The 12032-nt window shown below is 55.0% G+C and overlaps 4 protein-coding genes across 4 annotated transcripts; all 4 read right to left on the bottom strand.

Annotated features, from left to right (window-relative positions):
• Positions 1–502: 502 nt before the first annotated feature.
• On the bottom strand, positions 503–2479 carry BDP81DRAFT_391846 (uncharacterized protein; the record flags this gene model as incomplete). Its single annotated transcript, XM_060587602.1, has 2 exons — positions 503–1761; positions 1828–2479. 2 exons carry the CDS (start codon positions 2477–2479, stop codon positions 503–505), a joined length of 1911 nt encoding a protein of 636 aa, XP_060448391.1.
• Positions 2480–2984: 505 nt separating this feature from the next.
• Positions 2985–4792, bottom strand: BDP81DRAFT_459153 (cytochrome P450; the record flags this gene model as incomplete). Its single annotated transcript, XM_060593508.1, has 3 exons — positions 2985–3544; positions 3605–4268; positions 4337–4792. 3 exons carry the CDS (start codon positions 4790–4792, stop codon positions 2985–2987), a joined length of 1680 nt encoding a protein of 559 aa, XP_060448390.1.
• Positions 4793–5735: 943 nt separating this feature from the next.
• BDP81DRAFT_391844 (uncharacterized protein) lies at positions 5736–6873 on the bottom strand (the record flags this gene model as incomplete). The annotated part of the gene is made up of 2 exons (XM_060587601.1): positions 5736–6637; positions 6726–6873. The coding sequence occupies 2 exons, from the start codon at positions 6871–6873 to the stop codon at positions 5736–5738; spliced, it is 1050 nt and encodes a 349-aa protein (XP_060448389.1).
• Positions 6874–7051: 178 nt separating this feature from the next.
• Positions 7052–11523, bottom strand: BDP81DRAFT_421834 (uncharacterized protein). The gene is made up of 3 exons (XM_060589940.1): positions 11041–11523; positions 7466–10988; positions 7052–7412 (listed from the first exon to the last, which is right to left on the bottom strand). The coding sequence occupies exons 1-3, from the start codon at positions 11247–11249 to the stop codon at positions 7368–7370; spliced, it is 3777 nt and encodes a 1258-aa protein (XP_060448388.1). The 5' UTR covers positions 11250–11523; the 3' UTR covers positions 7052–7367.
• Between the last annotated feature and the right edge of the window lie 509 nt (positions 11524–12032).

Raw genomic sequence — 12032 nt, 5'->3', positions numbered from 1 at the left:
GACGACCAGCGAATACCTGGTGTTGTATGTGTTTTGCCGTCTTGAGGTTCTTCTCTTTTGCGATTCAGGGGCAAGGAGGTTTGAGAGCATCGTGATGGCATGGCTCGCGGCAATTTCCGTATGTATTCTACTAAATGGCCCTTTAGACCTCATCGATGGACTACATACGTGGCAAGACTAGCAAGTGGGTGATATAATGGATTGCCGCCTAACACGAAGTACCTAGCTCTATTTCTATCCTTCCTATCATTAACTTTTCTATTATCATTATTATTATCACTTTCTATCTTAAAATATTCTATATAGAATATATCCCAAGAAGTATAATATAGATATAATAATGATAATGATAATAATAGTGGTAACAAGAATAGTAGAAAGAGTGATAGGGAGGGTGTTGAGCGGCATCCCATTTTGTCACCCAAGGATACCTGCTATTTCTCAGACGTGGAATAGTCGACTCAACTCGGAATGATGGTAGCGCTCAATCGACTTGTAAGATTCAGGCTCCCTGCTGCTCTCCACCACTGAAATCCCCTTTCGGTTCACCTTTGGCAACACTTTCATGCTTGACAATCCTGTACCGACCCTCATCAGTCTCAAGCCTTCCATTCAGGCTTCCCGCAAGCTTCTGTAGCTTCTCGCTCGTCTGCGCTCCCTCCACATGGATTTCATCTTCCTCCCAGCCCCTCAGAGGATAAAACAACAGAGCGAGAAGAGAATCCTTCAGCAACGGCGTCTGCCTGCTCAAGACGACAGTCGTCAAGAACAGGCCCAGTCCCAGCACCACTGCTGCCACGGGAACGGCGAACCACGCCCACCGCACTCGTATAAAGGTCATACTCCCGAACGCCTGCCCCTGCGTAAACGTCGTCGCGTTGCGGTTGTCCCCGGGGTCGTTGCTACGCGCTTGATCCGTGAGGACCGCCTCCAAGTTCCTGGTGAGATTGGCGATGTCAGCCCGGTACAGGAGGTGCTGCATCTGCATCGGCGAGTTCGCCGTCGCTTCGTTGGTGGCTCGATTTCCTGGGCGTTCTCCGTATTCGGTCTTGAGGATGTACTCCAGATAACTGGGCAAGTCGGACGTCAATGTCCTGGTGAACTTGTATCTGTCTCCCCCGTCCAATGTCTCGAAGACGTCAACGTCGTAGGGGTTGTCCTTGTCAGTGTCGATCCTCTCGTGGAACTGAAGGAAGGACTTGGCGACGTTCTCGTCGCGGATCTCGATCACGCCGTTTGTGGCATTCACGCCCCGGTAAGTCTTTCGACACCACCTGAAGTCCGTGACGAGAACTTCTGGCGTGGTGGGATTGCTTGGGGGAAACCACTCGCCCTTGTCTTCCCACTTCTTGCCTCGGTGTCGGAGGACGATGAACTGCCCGATCCAACCGTCTTGGTTCTTGGAGGGCAGGAAGGTCGTGTTGAGCACAGATGAGACCAGTGCACTGAGGTACGCATCGTGGTCGATATATCTCATTGATATTTGGTACGTGGCATCATTTTCAGGGGGTCGGTCATCGCCCAGCGGGATGGTGTAGTTGCAATACTGCAGTGGCGAGCCCGGATCGTCGCAGTTTCGAATGGTCTGCTCCGTCACATTGCGAAAGTCTCGACACACGGCAAGCGTGCTAAACTCGCCCCAACTGCAGCGACTCGCTTCCGGCGGGCAGAGAAATTGCGGCTGGGACGAGGTCCCTGCAAGGGCTTGGAGAACTTTGCTTTGGAACGCGGGTAGATCTTCGTTCGGATCTCTCTTTTGCCCTGTGGCCGAGTGTGTGTCAGTCCAGATTCACGCTTCACTTCATCCGCTCGGTGTATGCCACTTACATGTCTGGAAGGGTAGCTGACGAAAGCCCTTTGAGAAGTACTCATCGGCCCTGCCGATGGCAACATCAAGGTGCGGGAGTTCCTGGTATAAGGTAGGGTATTCGAGGATCTGTTGCGCGCTCGGGGAGATGCCGAGCGTGAGAATGGTGGCCAAAGATAGGGCGCAGGCCAGCTTCGACTGAACGAGTAGATGCCGTATCATCAAGATCGAACCCCACGGGCCCCGGCTCGCGTTGTCAAATAATTGGAGATGTTCGAGGGGTTGGGCCTTGAGGAGTAAGTGCCTCCACTTGAGCTGGCTAATGCTGCTCCCCAGCGGCACCAGAAGAGCCGTCCTCGCAACGGTCGTCAAGACGGCGACGATGGTGTTGGGGGATACGAGCAAGGGCCAAGCGACCAGCGGGCTTCCGTTGGCTTTGGATAGAGTCACGGCGATGAGGATCATGCAAACGACGGCGACTAAGGCGCCTGCAAAATCCCAGTACCACCAGAAGTGGGTGGCTTCGACAGGTTGGTATCCGGGGATGATTGCTGACGCTTCGGCGTCTTCATCGTTGGTCGATGGGCGTTGCTCTGGAGTGGACAAGGAACGTCGCAGCAAGTCGTCTCTGTGGACAGAAGCCTGGGCAGAGGCCTGGGTAGAGTCATCCATTGATGTTTCAATGCCATTTGAAGTCGACTGGTCATGTTGTACGGCGTCGGCTGAATCCTCATGATGGACGGACTCGTCTGTATGTTGTCGATAGGAATCCAGGAGATGTTGTTCTTGCCCCTGATGATACTCCATCATCATGATGTATCCGATGGTTGAATGTAGAACTATTCCAGATCTCGTGGAAAGTGCGGACTACGTGTGGTAGTAAGGCTCGGAAGGAAATGGCAGCCTGGTGTGAGTTACACAAGTCAGCCAAAGCACTGCCGTGATGCGCTGATAACAGACTGGATGGGCCTTCCGTAGAAAATCAGGCTTTGGCGCACATTGCTACAGGCGAGCGAAATTTCGCTGTCTAAATATCGACACAAGATAATGTGGGAACAGACTGAGTTTGTATATATTCAAAAGGGTCGTCCACGCACGAGACCATGGAGATACAGTCAAGCCTTCTCATGATAGGCAGGTATGGCATTATCGAATTCTACGAAAAGGAATCCCAAACTCATTCCGTGTCAGAAATGACCCTCAACTTAATCATACTGGACTTGGGCTTCGTGAAAAGTCCTTCCGTCAACCCAGGATCCTCCAACTCTGCGGGCAACTTCAAAAACTCCAGGTTCCACACCAAAAGCGTCACAATCATCCTCAGCTCCAGGTACGCCAGCCGTTTACCCCAGCAGCCCCTAGGTCCGCTACTGAAACTCATGAACAGTCCCGCGTTGTTGTTGAACTTGACTGCCTCGCCCTCTCCCTCAGCCTGCTGCAACCACTGCTCAGGGGCGAAATCCTCGGCCGGGAAATCGCTGTGTGACCAGTCGCCGACGCCCTCGCTCGAGGCCTTTTGCGAGGTCTCGCTGCGTTTTGCGTCCTCGACGGGGACGCCTGGCTGGACGAAGGTCGGACCGGTCAGGAGGAACATAATTGTCGTGCCCTTGGGGATGATGTGGCTCAGGACGTTAATGTCGCGGACGGTTTCCTTGGTGATGGCGCCCGCAGGACTGCACAGGCGCAGCGTTTCCTCGATAAAGGCGTCCAGGTAGGGCACCTGAGTCCTGAGGATCTCTTCGATGATGGGTTCGCGGTTCTGTGCCTATGGCTCGGTGTAAGCGGATCGTAGTGCACTTCGTAGCTTTTGCTGGGCCTCCTGGTGTGCGCCGAGGTATTTGACCGTGAAGCATAAGGTGCTGTGGGTAGAGTCCTGGCCGCCGGCGATGTATCCCCAGAGCATGTCGTTCAGATGCATACCATCGTACTTGGGCTCTCGACCTTCCTCGATAGCTGCCGTCTTCTCGCGGGAAACGACGTAGTCTACCGCCGACTTGTGCTCCGACGAACCCCCCTTGGCGGCCCTCTTGACAGCGGCATCGATCTGGGTTTGTACTGCGTCCTTCTTCAACTTCAGAGCCTGGCGTGCTTTGGGCTTCAGGTTCTCGATGAAGACGGACAGCTTAGGGAATACGGAGCCGAAGACCGCCGTGATGGAGACGTTGAGGACGTGGAGAGCTTTCACCAAGGCCGGGGTCTCGGGGGACGGGAAGTTGGCAACCTGTGCGGACGAGCCGCCTAGGTTGATGCTGTCTTCGCTGACGTCCTCCAAGAGCTTGGAATATTTTGTCGTAGTGCTCTCCTCGTACCCGACTCCAAAGACGGCAGTCATCATGATGTCGTAGGTGAGACCCTCCAAGTCCTCGACGGTCTCGAATGGCAGCCCCTGTGCGAGAGCTGCCTTGCGTTTCCATAGACGGATGAAGTCCGAGATTGCTACATGAGATGCCGGGGCAGATACCTGGAGGACATTAGTATTCTTTTATTCATATTGAGATAAGAAGGGGATAGGAAGGGGGAATATCTTACAGAGTGAAGAAAACCATTCGTCATCAAATCCTTGGTAAGAAACCTCGACTTCTTAAACGAAGGGTGCGCATCTTCCATGGCAATAAAGTGCTCCGACAAGAAACCCTGCCACGCCAAATTATTCATGTACCCGCGACTAAGCTCTTTGCTCCGCTTCGCCATGAGATCTCTCGACTCGCGATAGTCCGCGACGATAACGAGGGGCTTGGAGAAGGGCAGGAGAACCTGCACGACGGCCGACTTGTGCTTGGCCACCAGATCGTAGAAGAACCGAGTCCGGAAGCGCGCCGCCTTGTCGTATTCCGCAAAGTAAGGGACGTCGCCTGAGATACGACCCGCCGAGTCCTGGTTGTGCGGGAGGCCTGGGATGGGTTTGGGCATGAGCCATAGGTAGAAGGAGCGGAGGAGGAGGGCGGCTGCCGCTACGGCTGCGGCGATGGCTGTAAGCCCTGCCATATTCTTTTCGTTTGTTAAAGTGTTCCCTAGTTACACAGATTTGAGGATATGGTCATGTCAGGGAAAAACATCAGATCTCCCGGAAAGGCAAGAAGCTATCTTATATGATGCATGCTCTTCTCCCAAGGTAAAGATGAGGCTGCTCGGGATCTTCATTATTCTCCGTCAAAATAGACTCCGTTAGAGACTCCGCTGGAGGCAAGGTAAATGTTACACCCGCTTGGAGTCTTCGGATTGTAAATGACCGACTGCGCAGTGGCCTTCGGACAACTCCTCTAATCACAAAATCTACAGAATTTTGGATCTGCAACGGTTCTGGGGAACAATCCTAGCCATGCTGACTACAACAGGGATATTTTGAATTTAACGACGGCCTCCGGGCGGACTAACATTTGTAAATCTCGTAACGTAGCCAAGCAAACGGACACGGCACTTGAGTGCGAGGAAGTGGGCGGCCAGGGCATATAGCCTTCGCGCCAAGAATCAACACTATCCCCTTACTACTTCTTTCTCGTCGCCTTGTGGATCTGTTGAAAAAGTCCGGGCGAGGCGCAATGTTGGTGTTATCCGGGACCGCCTCCGCCTCCGTGTCCGCAACTACCAGTATTGAAATTCATACTAGTAGCATGATATCGTTAGCCAGGTAATATACTAAGTGGAATATGACTTCAATGACAATGCTAGGAATGGCAATGCTGGGATCAAACAACTGTAACTGGCACATTGTATGGGGTCGAACACAATCACACGGGATTTCCACACATCACTTTTCACAAGAGCGCTTTGGACTTCTGAATTTCTTTCTTAATAGATGAAGGATTACACTCCAGGTAGAAGTAGCGTGTCGACCAATATGCCGGGAGGCTGCTCGAACCCGACTTTGACTGAAGTGCCCTCTACCTAGAACTTGCCCCCAACCAGTCGATCATCCCAACCGGTGACTTCATCCGCGAATCAACGAAGCAAGACCCAAGACGAACACACAGACGAGGATATCGCTCCTCACCGTCAAGAAGATCTGTCCGTACCGCAACGCAGTCTCGGCGTAAGTCTTGATCGACCCAGGCAAGAATCCCACAACAGTCCACAACATGCCTGGCGGAGGCGCCCGTCCACGCTCAATGAAGAACCTTGTCGTAAGCAACACAGCTTCGGTCGTCGCGAAGATCCAGAAGAAGATTTCGCGGCCCTTCTCCATACTGTTCACGTCCGCGACCGCCTCATCGCTGCCCGTGGGGTAGTTGTAAGACAGCGCCGTGCGCTCACGCTCGAGCTTACTGCCGGAGAAGGTCGTCGTGAGGGCGATGTAGAGACCAAGAGAGATTGCAAAGACGGCGTGGACGATGCGCCAGAGGTAGGCGGACGAAGCGGCCTTGGCTTGTTCGGGCGTTTGCATACCAGGCATACCGGGCATGCCAGGCATCCCAGGGAATCCCGCAGGGAAACCACCCTGCGCACCACTGGCGCCAGGGAAGCCTGGCATTCCGCCGGGACCGCCGCCACCGGCCATCATCTGGGAGAGCATCTTCATCAAGGGATCGTCTTCGCCGCCGGGCATGCCTCCTCCCATACCAGGACCCGCAAAAGGGTTGGGCGGGGCTCCGCCCGCACCAGGGCCCTCGAAGCCGAGCATCATTTGTCGAAGCTGGTCCTCGTTCATGGAGTTCGGATCGAAGGGTGGTCCAGCAGCAGAGGGACGGGGTGTCGAGGCTGGTTCGTAGTAGTGCTGGGAAATATCGATTTCCTCGGGGTCTGCATGGACGGCGCTCACGTTGGGCTTCGGCAGACCCGACGTGGCAGGAGCTGGGGACGATGATGCTGAGGGAGGTGTCGATACGGGCTCATCTGGACGAAGACGAGAATTAGCATTCGTGAAGCTCAAAATCGTCGTCTGCACTTGCGCAAGCTTGAGAGAAGGGTTGGGTTGTCGTACCTCGCTGGAATCCTCCACCAAGACCAGTAATCTTATTGAGTCTCGCGGTACCGCCGGCACGAATTTTTGCCTCGCGTTTCGCCTTGCGCAGACGGATCTGTTCGGCTGCGCGCTGAGCTGCGGCATCCTCTGACGTTGACTCCGTCATCTTGGGTGGTTTGGTTTGTTGGCTGTGGGGTGACAGGTTGTCGAGGTGTGACGTTTTGTGGATGATGTTGGCTTTAACCCGCCCGCGCTTATCTTATCTTGGAAGGGGCCAGCTCAGGGAGCTCTAGCCGCCAAGCCACCTCACTGAAGAACGTTCTGCGAACAAAAAAGTTGTTGACGTGGAAAATCGTACGCAGTTGCTCACTACGCAGCGAACAATCTTAGTTGCTTCAAAATTTGAAACCCCAGTCATTTCAGCGTTTAAGTCGTCCCATTGGAGAGTCTTTCACTCTTTGAGTCGAGATGTCGCCTTTCATTTTCCCTGACTGTCGCGAGTCTGAATCATCTGAGCATCCATACTACGACAGCATTGCAGACATTCAATCACAGTGTCAACATTCGATTTAAGCTCTAATGTATACGTAAAAGCGCAGTTGGCTATCATCAACGTCTCATGCCCCATGACATCCCATCCCCTTAACTTCTAGAAAGCACTCATGGAGTGGCCTTGCTCATGCTGATTAAACGCTTCACACCGACCTGGAGTAAGATGTTAGTACGTATTGAGTTAAGTGTCAAAGCAGCGAACTTACCATCCAGTTACCACATTCATCAGTCTTGTCCCGCTGGATCTCAACTTGGATCTTGTGCGCAACCTCATAATTCTTCTGCTCAATGGACTCGCCCAAGGCACAAAGTTGATCAATGGTGTCGGGCTTAACCAGCTCCTCGTTGTTCAGGTGATCAAACAGTAGATTGAGGCGCTTTTGGGTATCCTTGACTTGCGCGGCAAAGGATGAAGGCGCTCGAGAAGCTACACGCTGCATATCTGAGCTGAGAACATCAACCAGTCGCTGGGCGTGAGCTGGGATGTGCGATCGGTCACCAGCGGGGTGTCTGGCCTTGGGCGGAGCAGCCGCCTTCGGGGGAGGGGTCGGTTGAGCTCTGGCAGCAGGCGGCGGCCCCCCGAAGGGAGGAGGACCAGTAGGCGGCCTCGAGGCTGCGGCAGGCGGGGCTCCGTACGGTGAAGGCGCGTACTGGTTCTGCGGTGTGCCCGTCGATTGGGGCGGCGGCGCATAGGGGTTTCTCGGGGGAGGCTGGCTTCCGGGAGGCGGCATAGAGGACCCCATGGGTGGTTGGCTTACTTGCGGCTGGGCCGAGGGAGCGGGTGCGTAGCGGTTAGAAGGAGCAGGGCCAGATGGAGGAGGATTGTATGGAGACGCAGTGCGAGGCATGGATGGTGGTGGCATGGACGAAGGCATCGCGCCGGGCTGAGGGGGCGGAGGAGCGTATGCGTTCGACGCCGATGATGTTGGCCTAGGCGGGGCTTGGAAAGTCTGGGGAGGTCCGGCCAAAGGAGACGTGACACGAGGCGGGGCTGGGCCCTTGGGCGGAGGAGGAGGAGGCGTTGAACCACTGCGTCCGTACGGGCTCTGAGGCGGGGGACCCGGCTGATTAGGCTGCTGAGAGAACGGCGAAGAGATCGCAGAGACACTAGGAGTGGTCTTCCTTGGAGGAGGTGCCTTGGCAACCAAAGGCACATCGTTCCAACTCTCCTTGGGGCGGAAGGACGTAGTAGGCGTGGAGTTCCGCGGCGGCGGCGGCACGGAGCCGAAGTTTGAGGGAGGCGGTCCATAGCCCGATGGTGTTTGGTAGGGCGGCTGGGCGACAGGAGGCTGGTAGCCTTGGCTTGGGGCGTAAGGTGACTGGCCGGCAGGTGTGTAGCCACCAATCGCCGGGGCAGCCGGGGCATACGGGTTGGACGCAGCTGCCGGTCCAGTTGCTGCAACAAGAGCCGGTCCCGTTGGCGCGTACGGGCTAGCGCCGACAGGAGTCGGGGCAGGAGCTGCGGGCTGATAGGGCTGGTAGCCGGGGGTGGCCCGGGGGTTGACCGGCGCAGGGGGCTGTCCCGGACGACGTCCAGCAGCAGGCGACGCCTTCGGTGCGACCTGCGAGACGGCCGCCTTGCCTGTAGCCCGTGCCAAGCGCTCCCTCGCCAGCTGCGCCTCAGGGTACTCCTTGGGCAGCAAGTCCAGGTATTTCTGGGCAACCGCAAGTTGACCGTGAGCGGCAATAATCTCGGCATACTCGGTGTACTTCTCGTACAAAGCTGACAGCTTCCAGTCGGCGGACTGCTCCTTTCCAGAGTCCTGGAACTTGGTGACTTGACGGAAGATAGTCACCTTCTCGATGAAATGCTGAAGCGATCGAGCGTGCACAGAGAACGTCGAATCGTCGCTAGGCTCCTGCATGCCAGCCTGCTCGGCCTCCTCAAGCTCTGTAATCCAGATGGAGACAACCTTCTCAAGCTTTGACCCAACGAGGAAACAGAAAGAAGCATCCTTGCGGGAGCCGTTCTCGAGGATCCGGTCTCCAAGGGCCTCGCAGAGATCAGGGAACTCCTTGGGGTCAGAGAACGTGCAAAGGATGGCCATTGACTCCTTCCAGTTCTCGAGGTCGGCGTTGTAAACAACATCCCACAGGTTCTTGGCAATGACCGATCCGAGCAAGCGGACATAGCTTGGGACACCGTCCTTGCTGGCAAGGTAGGCAGTCTGCACCTTGTCCACCAGCTCCTGTCCACCGCAGTTGGCAATGAGGAAAGCATCTGCCCAACGCTGTTCCTTGAGAGAGATCTCAGTGGCCTTTGCAAAGTTTCCAAGCATCAAAGCCTTGGTGATGGACTTCTCCACTGTGGTATCCGTATCAGCCAGCAGGTGGAAAGGACTGTCCGTCTTGGCGCCCTTGGTTGCAGAGAGGTTCGACAAGAAATCTTCCTCTCCTTCTCCGTCGGCCTCGCCCCAAATGTTGTCGGAATTCTCTGCCTCCTTCGTGTCCTCCTCCTCCTTGTCCGCCGCGACATCCTCGGGCTTCGCCTCTTCTTTGCTTGATACTCCGTTGGTGATCTCTTCCTCGTTGAATCCAAGGTACTCAACAATGCGCTTGCGCGGGTTCTCGCCAGTAAGGGTTTCCATGACAAGCCAGTCCGCCTTCTCCTCCTCGGTCTTAGCCTGTTCCTTACGGGACTCGCACAGACCGACTATGTCGCCTGACTGCAGAGACTCCTCGAACTTTTCCGTGGAGGTACCGATGGACGAGTCAACAGAGAACTGGGAGATGGAGATCTTGGTGGACTTTTGCTGGGCATTTTGCTTGAAGATGACGAGTTTTCCACCAAAGCCAAAGGTGGCTCCGACGGGACGCTCGAACCACTTGGGAGCTTGGCTCAAGGAGAATGACGCTCCCTGAGGCTGCGTCTGGGCACTGGTAAAGAAGTCTTCACCATCGAGGTTGTTGTTGGTAGCGGCCTGCGTGTTCGTAGGGTTGGTGTTCTGGAGAGTCTGGACGGTGATTTTGCCGTCAAACCCAGCAGTAGCGGAAAGGTTGGGGTTGGAGGGGTTGAATCGAGTGAGGAAGGTCCAGTTTGTAACCTCAGGGAACTCTCCCAGTCTCTCTCCCGTTTGGGGGTTCCACACCAGAGTTCTGTTGTCTTTGCCGCAAGAGAGTAGCAAATCACTGTCCTGCTGGCACCAAGACAGGGAAAGGATACCCTGCTCATGTCCCTGAAGCGTCCTCTCGGGCGCATTGGCATTTCTGAGATCCCAAAGGAAGATGACGGGAGCGGTGTCGTCGTGAGTGGCGGTCAAGAGCTTCGTCGAGTTGTTGGGATCCCACGCAATGGCGCTGACGGGCTTTCTGTTGTTGTTCAGGGTCAAAGAGGCCTTCTTGGTCTTCAAATCCCAGACAGTGACAAAACCGCCAGAACCTCCGGTAGCGAGAATGTGCGCAACCTTGCGGTTCCATGCGACAACTTCGAGGTCGTCAGCGCGAGCAGCGGCGGTTCCCAGTCGGAATGGGTTCTCCACGTCGTTGATGTCGTAAACGAACAATTCTCCCTTTGCGCCGGCGGTCGCAAGAATATTCGGTCGAAGGGAGTTGAACTGGAGGGACTTGATCGCACCGGTGTGCTTCGTTGTGCGGGACATGAAGGCATCCTCGGCTCCGTCGATGAGCTTCTCGGCATCCCACAAGTCGAGAGAGCCATTTTCCAGGGCACCTGCGATGATGCCCCTCGGGTGTTCGGAATCGGCCGGTCCCCATGCGAGGTCATAGAATCTAAGTGTCGTGAGCCAAGATGTTTGATTGGTAGTGTGGCAGGAGAGCCTACCTCGAGTCGGTGCTGATGCTAGCTATGGGCTGCAGCTCGAGGCCTTGGTCTTGGTTGTCAAGGTTGAGGTCCCACAGCTCCAGCTTGGTCTCATCCGAGAAGTCGGCATCGACAGCTCCAGCTCTAGTGCCGGTGATCAAAAGAGGCTTCGACGGGTCGGGGGACCAGGCGAAAGCCGCGGTCCTTGGGATCTCGCGAAGGCGAACCATGATTGCGAGAATCACTCAGTCCCCAGGACTGCACTCGGAGGGAGGGGGGAGACGTTGCTATAAGGAAAGTCTGCCAGTCTAAGAAAGACAAATCTAGCTGCCAATTGGCATTGGTTGACGTGTCAGTGACAAGAAGAACTGGCGAGGAGGGCCGAGATTCTCTGGAGTTGGGAAAAGTAAAACCAAGCCTTATGGGAGAGGTGGCTATTAGTCGTTGAAGCGGTAGTGTCACAGTGCACGCTGGCCCTTAGGGAAATATGATGCCAGATTGCAGCCCCATCCCAAGCTCCCCAAGGCTTAAATCGCAGCCATCCATGGCCCCCTAGCACTGGACCGTGCACCTCTCAACTGGCTTAAGCAGGAAAAGTGGCGTCACGTGCATCGTCATTACGACAGGAGAATTGGATGCGGAGAGCAAGCGCAAGACATGGAACCCATTACATAAGCGGTCGCTTTTTACCATGCGTTCTTTTTCGCCAGAAGCCTACCACCGCCTGATTCAAGATTTGAATGTAAATAACTGTAGAATCAAGCTAGAACAACTATGATATGGAAACAGGGATACCTGGCAGAAGATGAGTCCCAAATTCAATGTTGAGAATGGACTGTGAGTGGAGGGGAAGCAGTGAGCAAATGTTGCTCTATATGGCTTACGTAACTGCAAGCTAGGACACCTAAAGAACCACGGCACAGCTCCAGGTAGCTAAAATCCATCTCAGCCAATAGAGACTTACAACAGCTCTTGCGCAGAAACTCCACTTACTATCTGAAAGATTCACTCAA

The sequence above is a fragment of the Colletotrichum phormii genome (genome assembly GCF_030913505.1).
Source record: "Colletotrichum phormii strain CBS 102054 chromosome Unknown BDP81scaffold_5, whole genome shotgun sequence".
Taxonomy (NCBI): Eukaryota; Fungi; Ascomycota; class Sordariomycetes; order Glomerellales; family Glomerellaceae; genus Colletotrichum; species Colletotrichum phormii.
The sequence above is the reverse complement of the archived record's forward strand: the minus strand, read 5'-3'. Positions and strand labels throughout refer to the sequence as shown.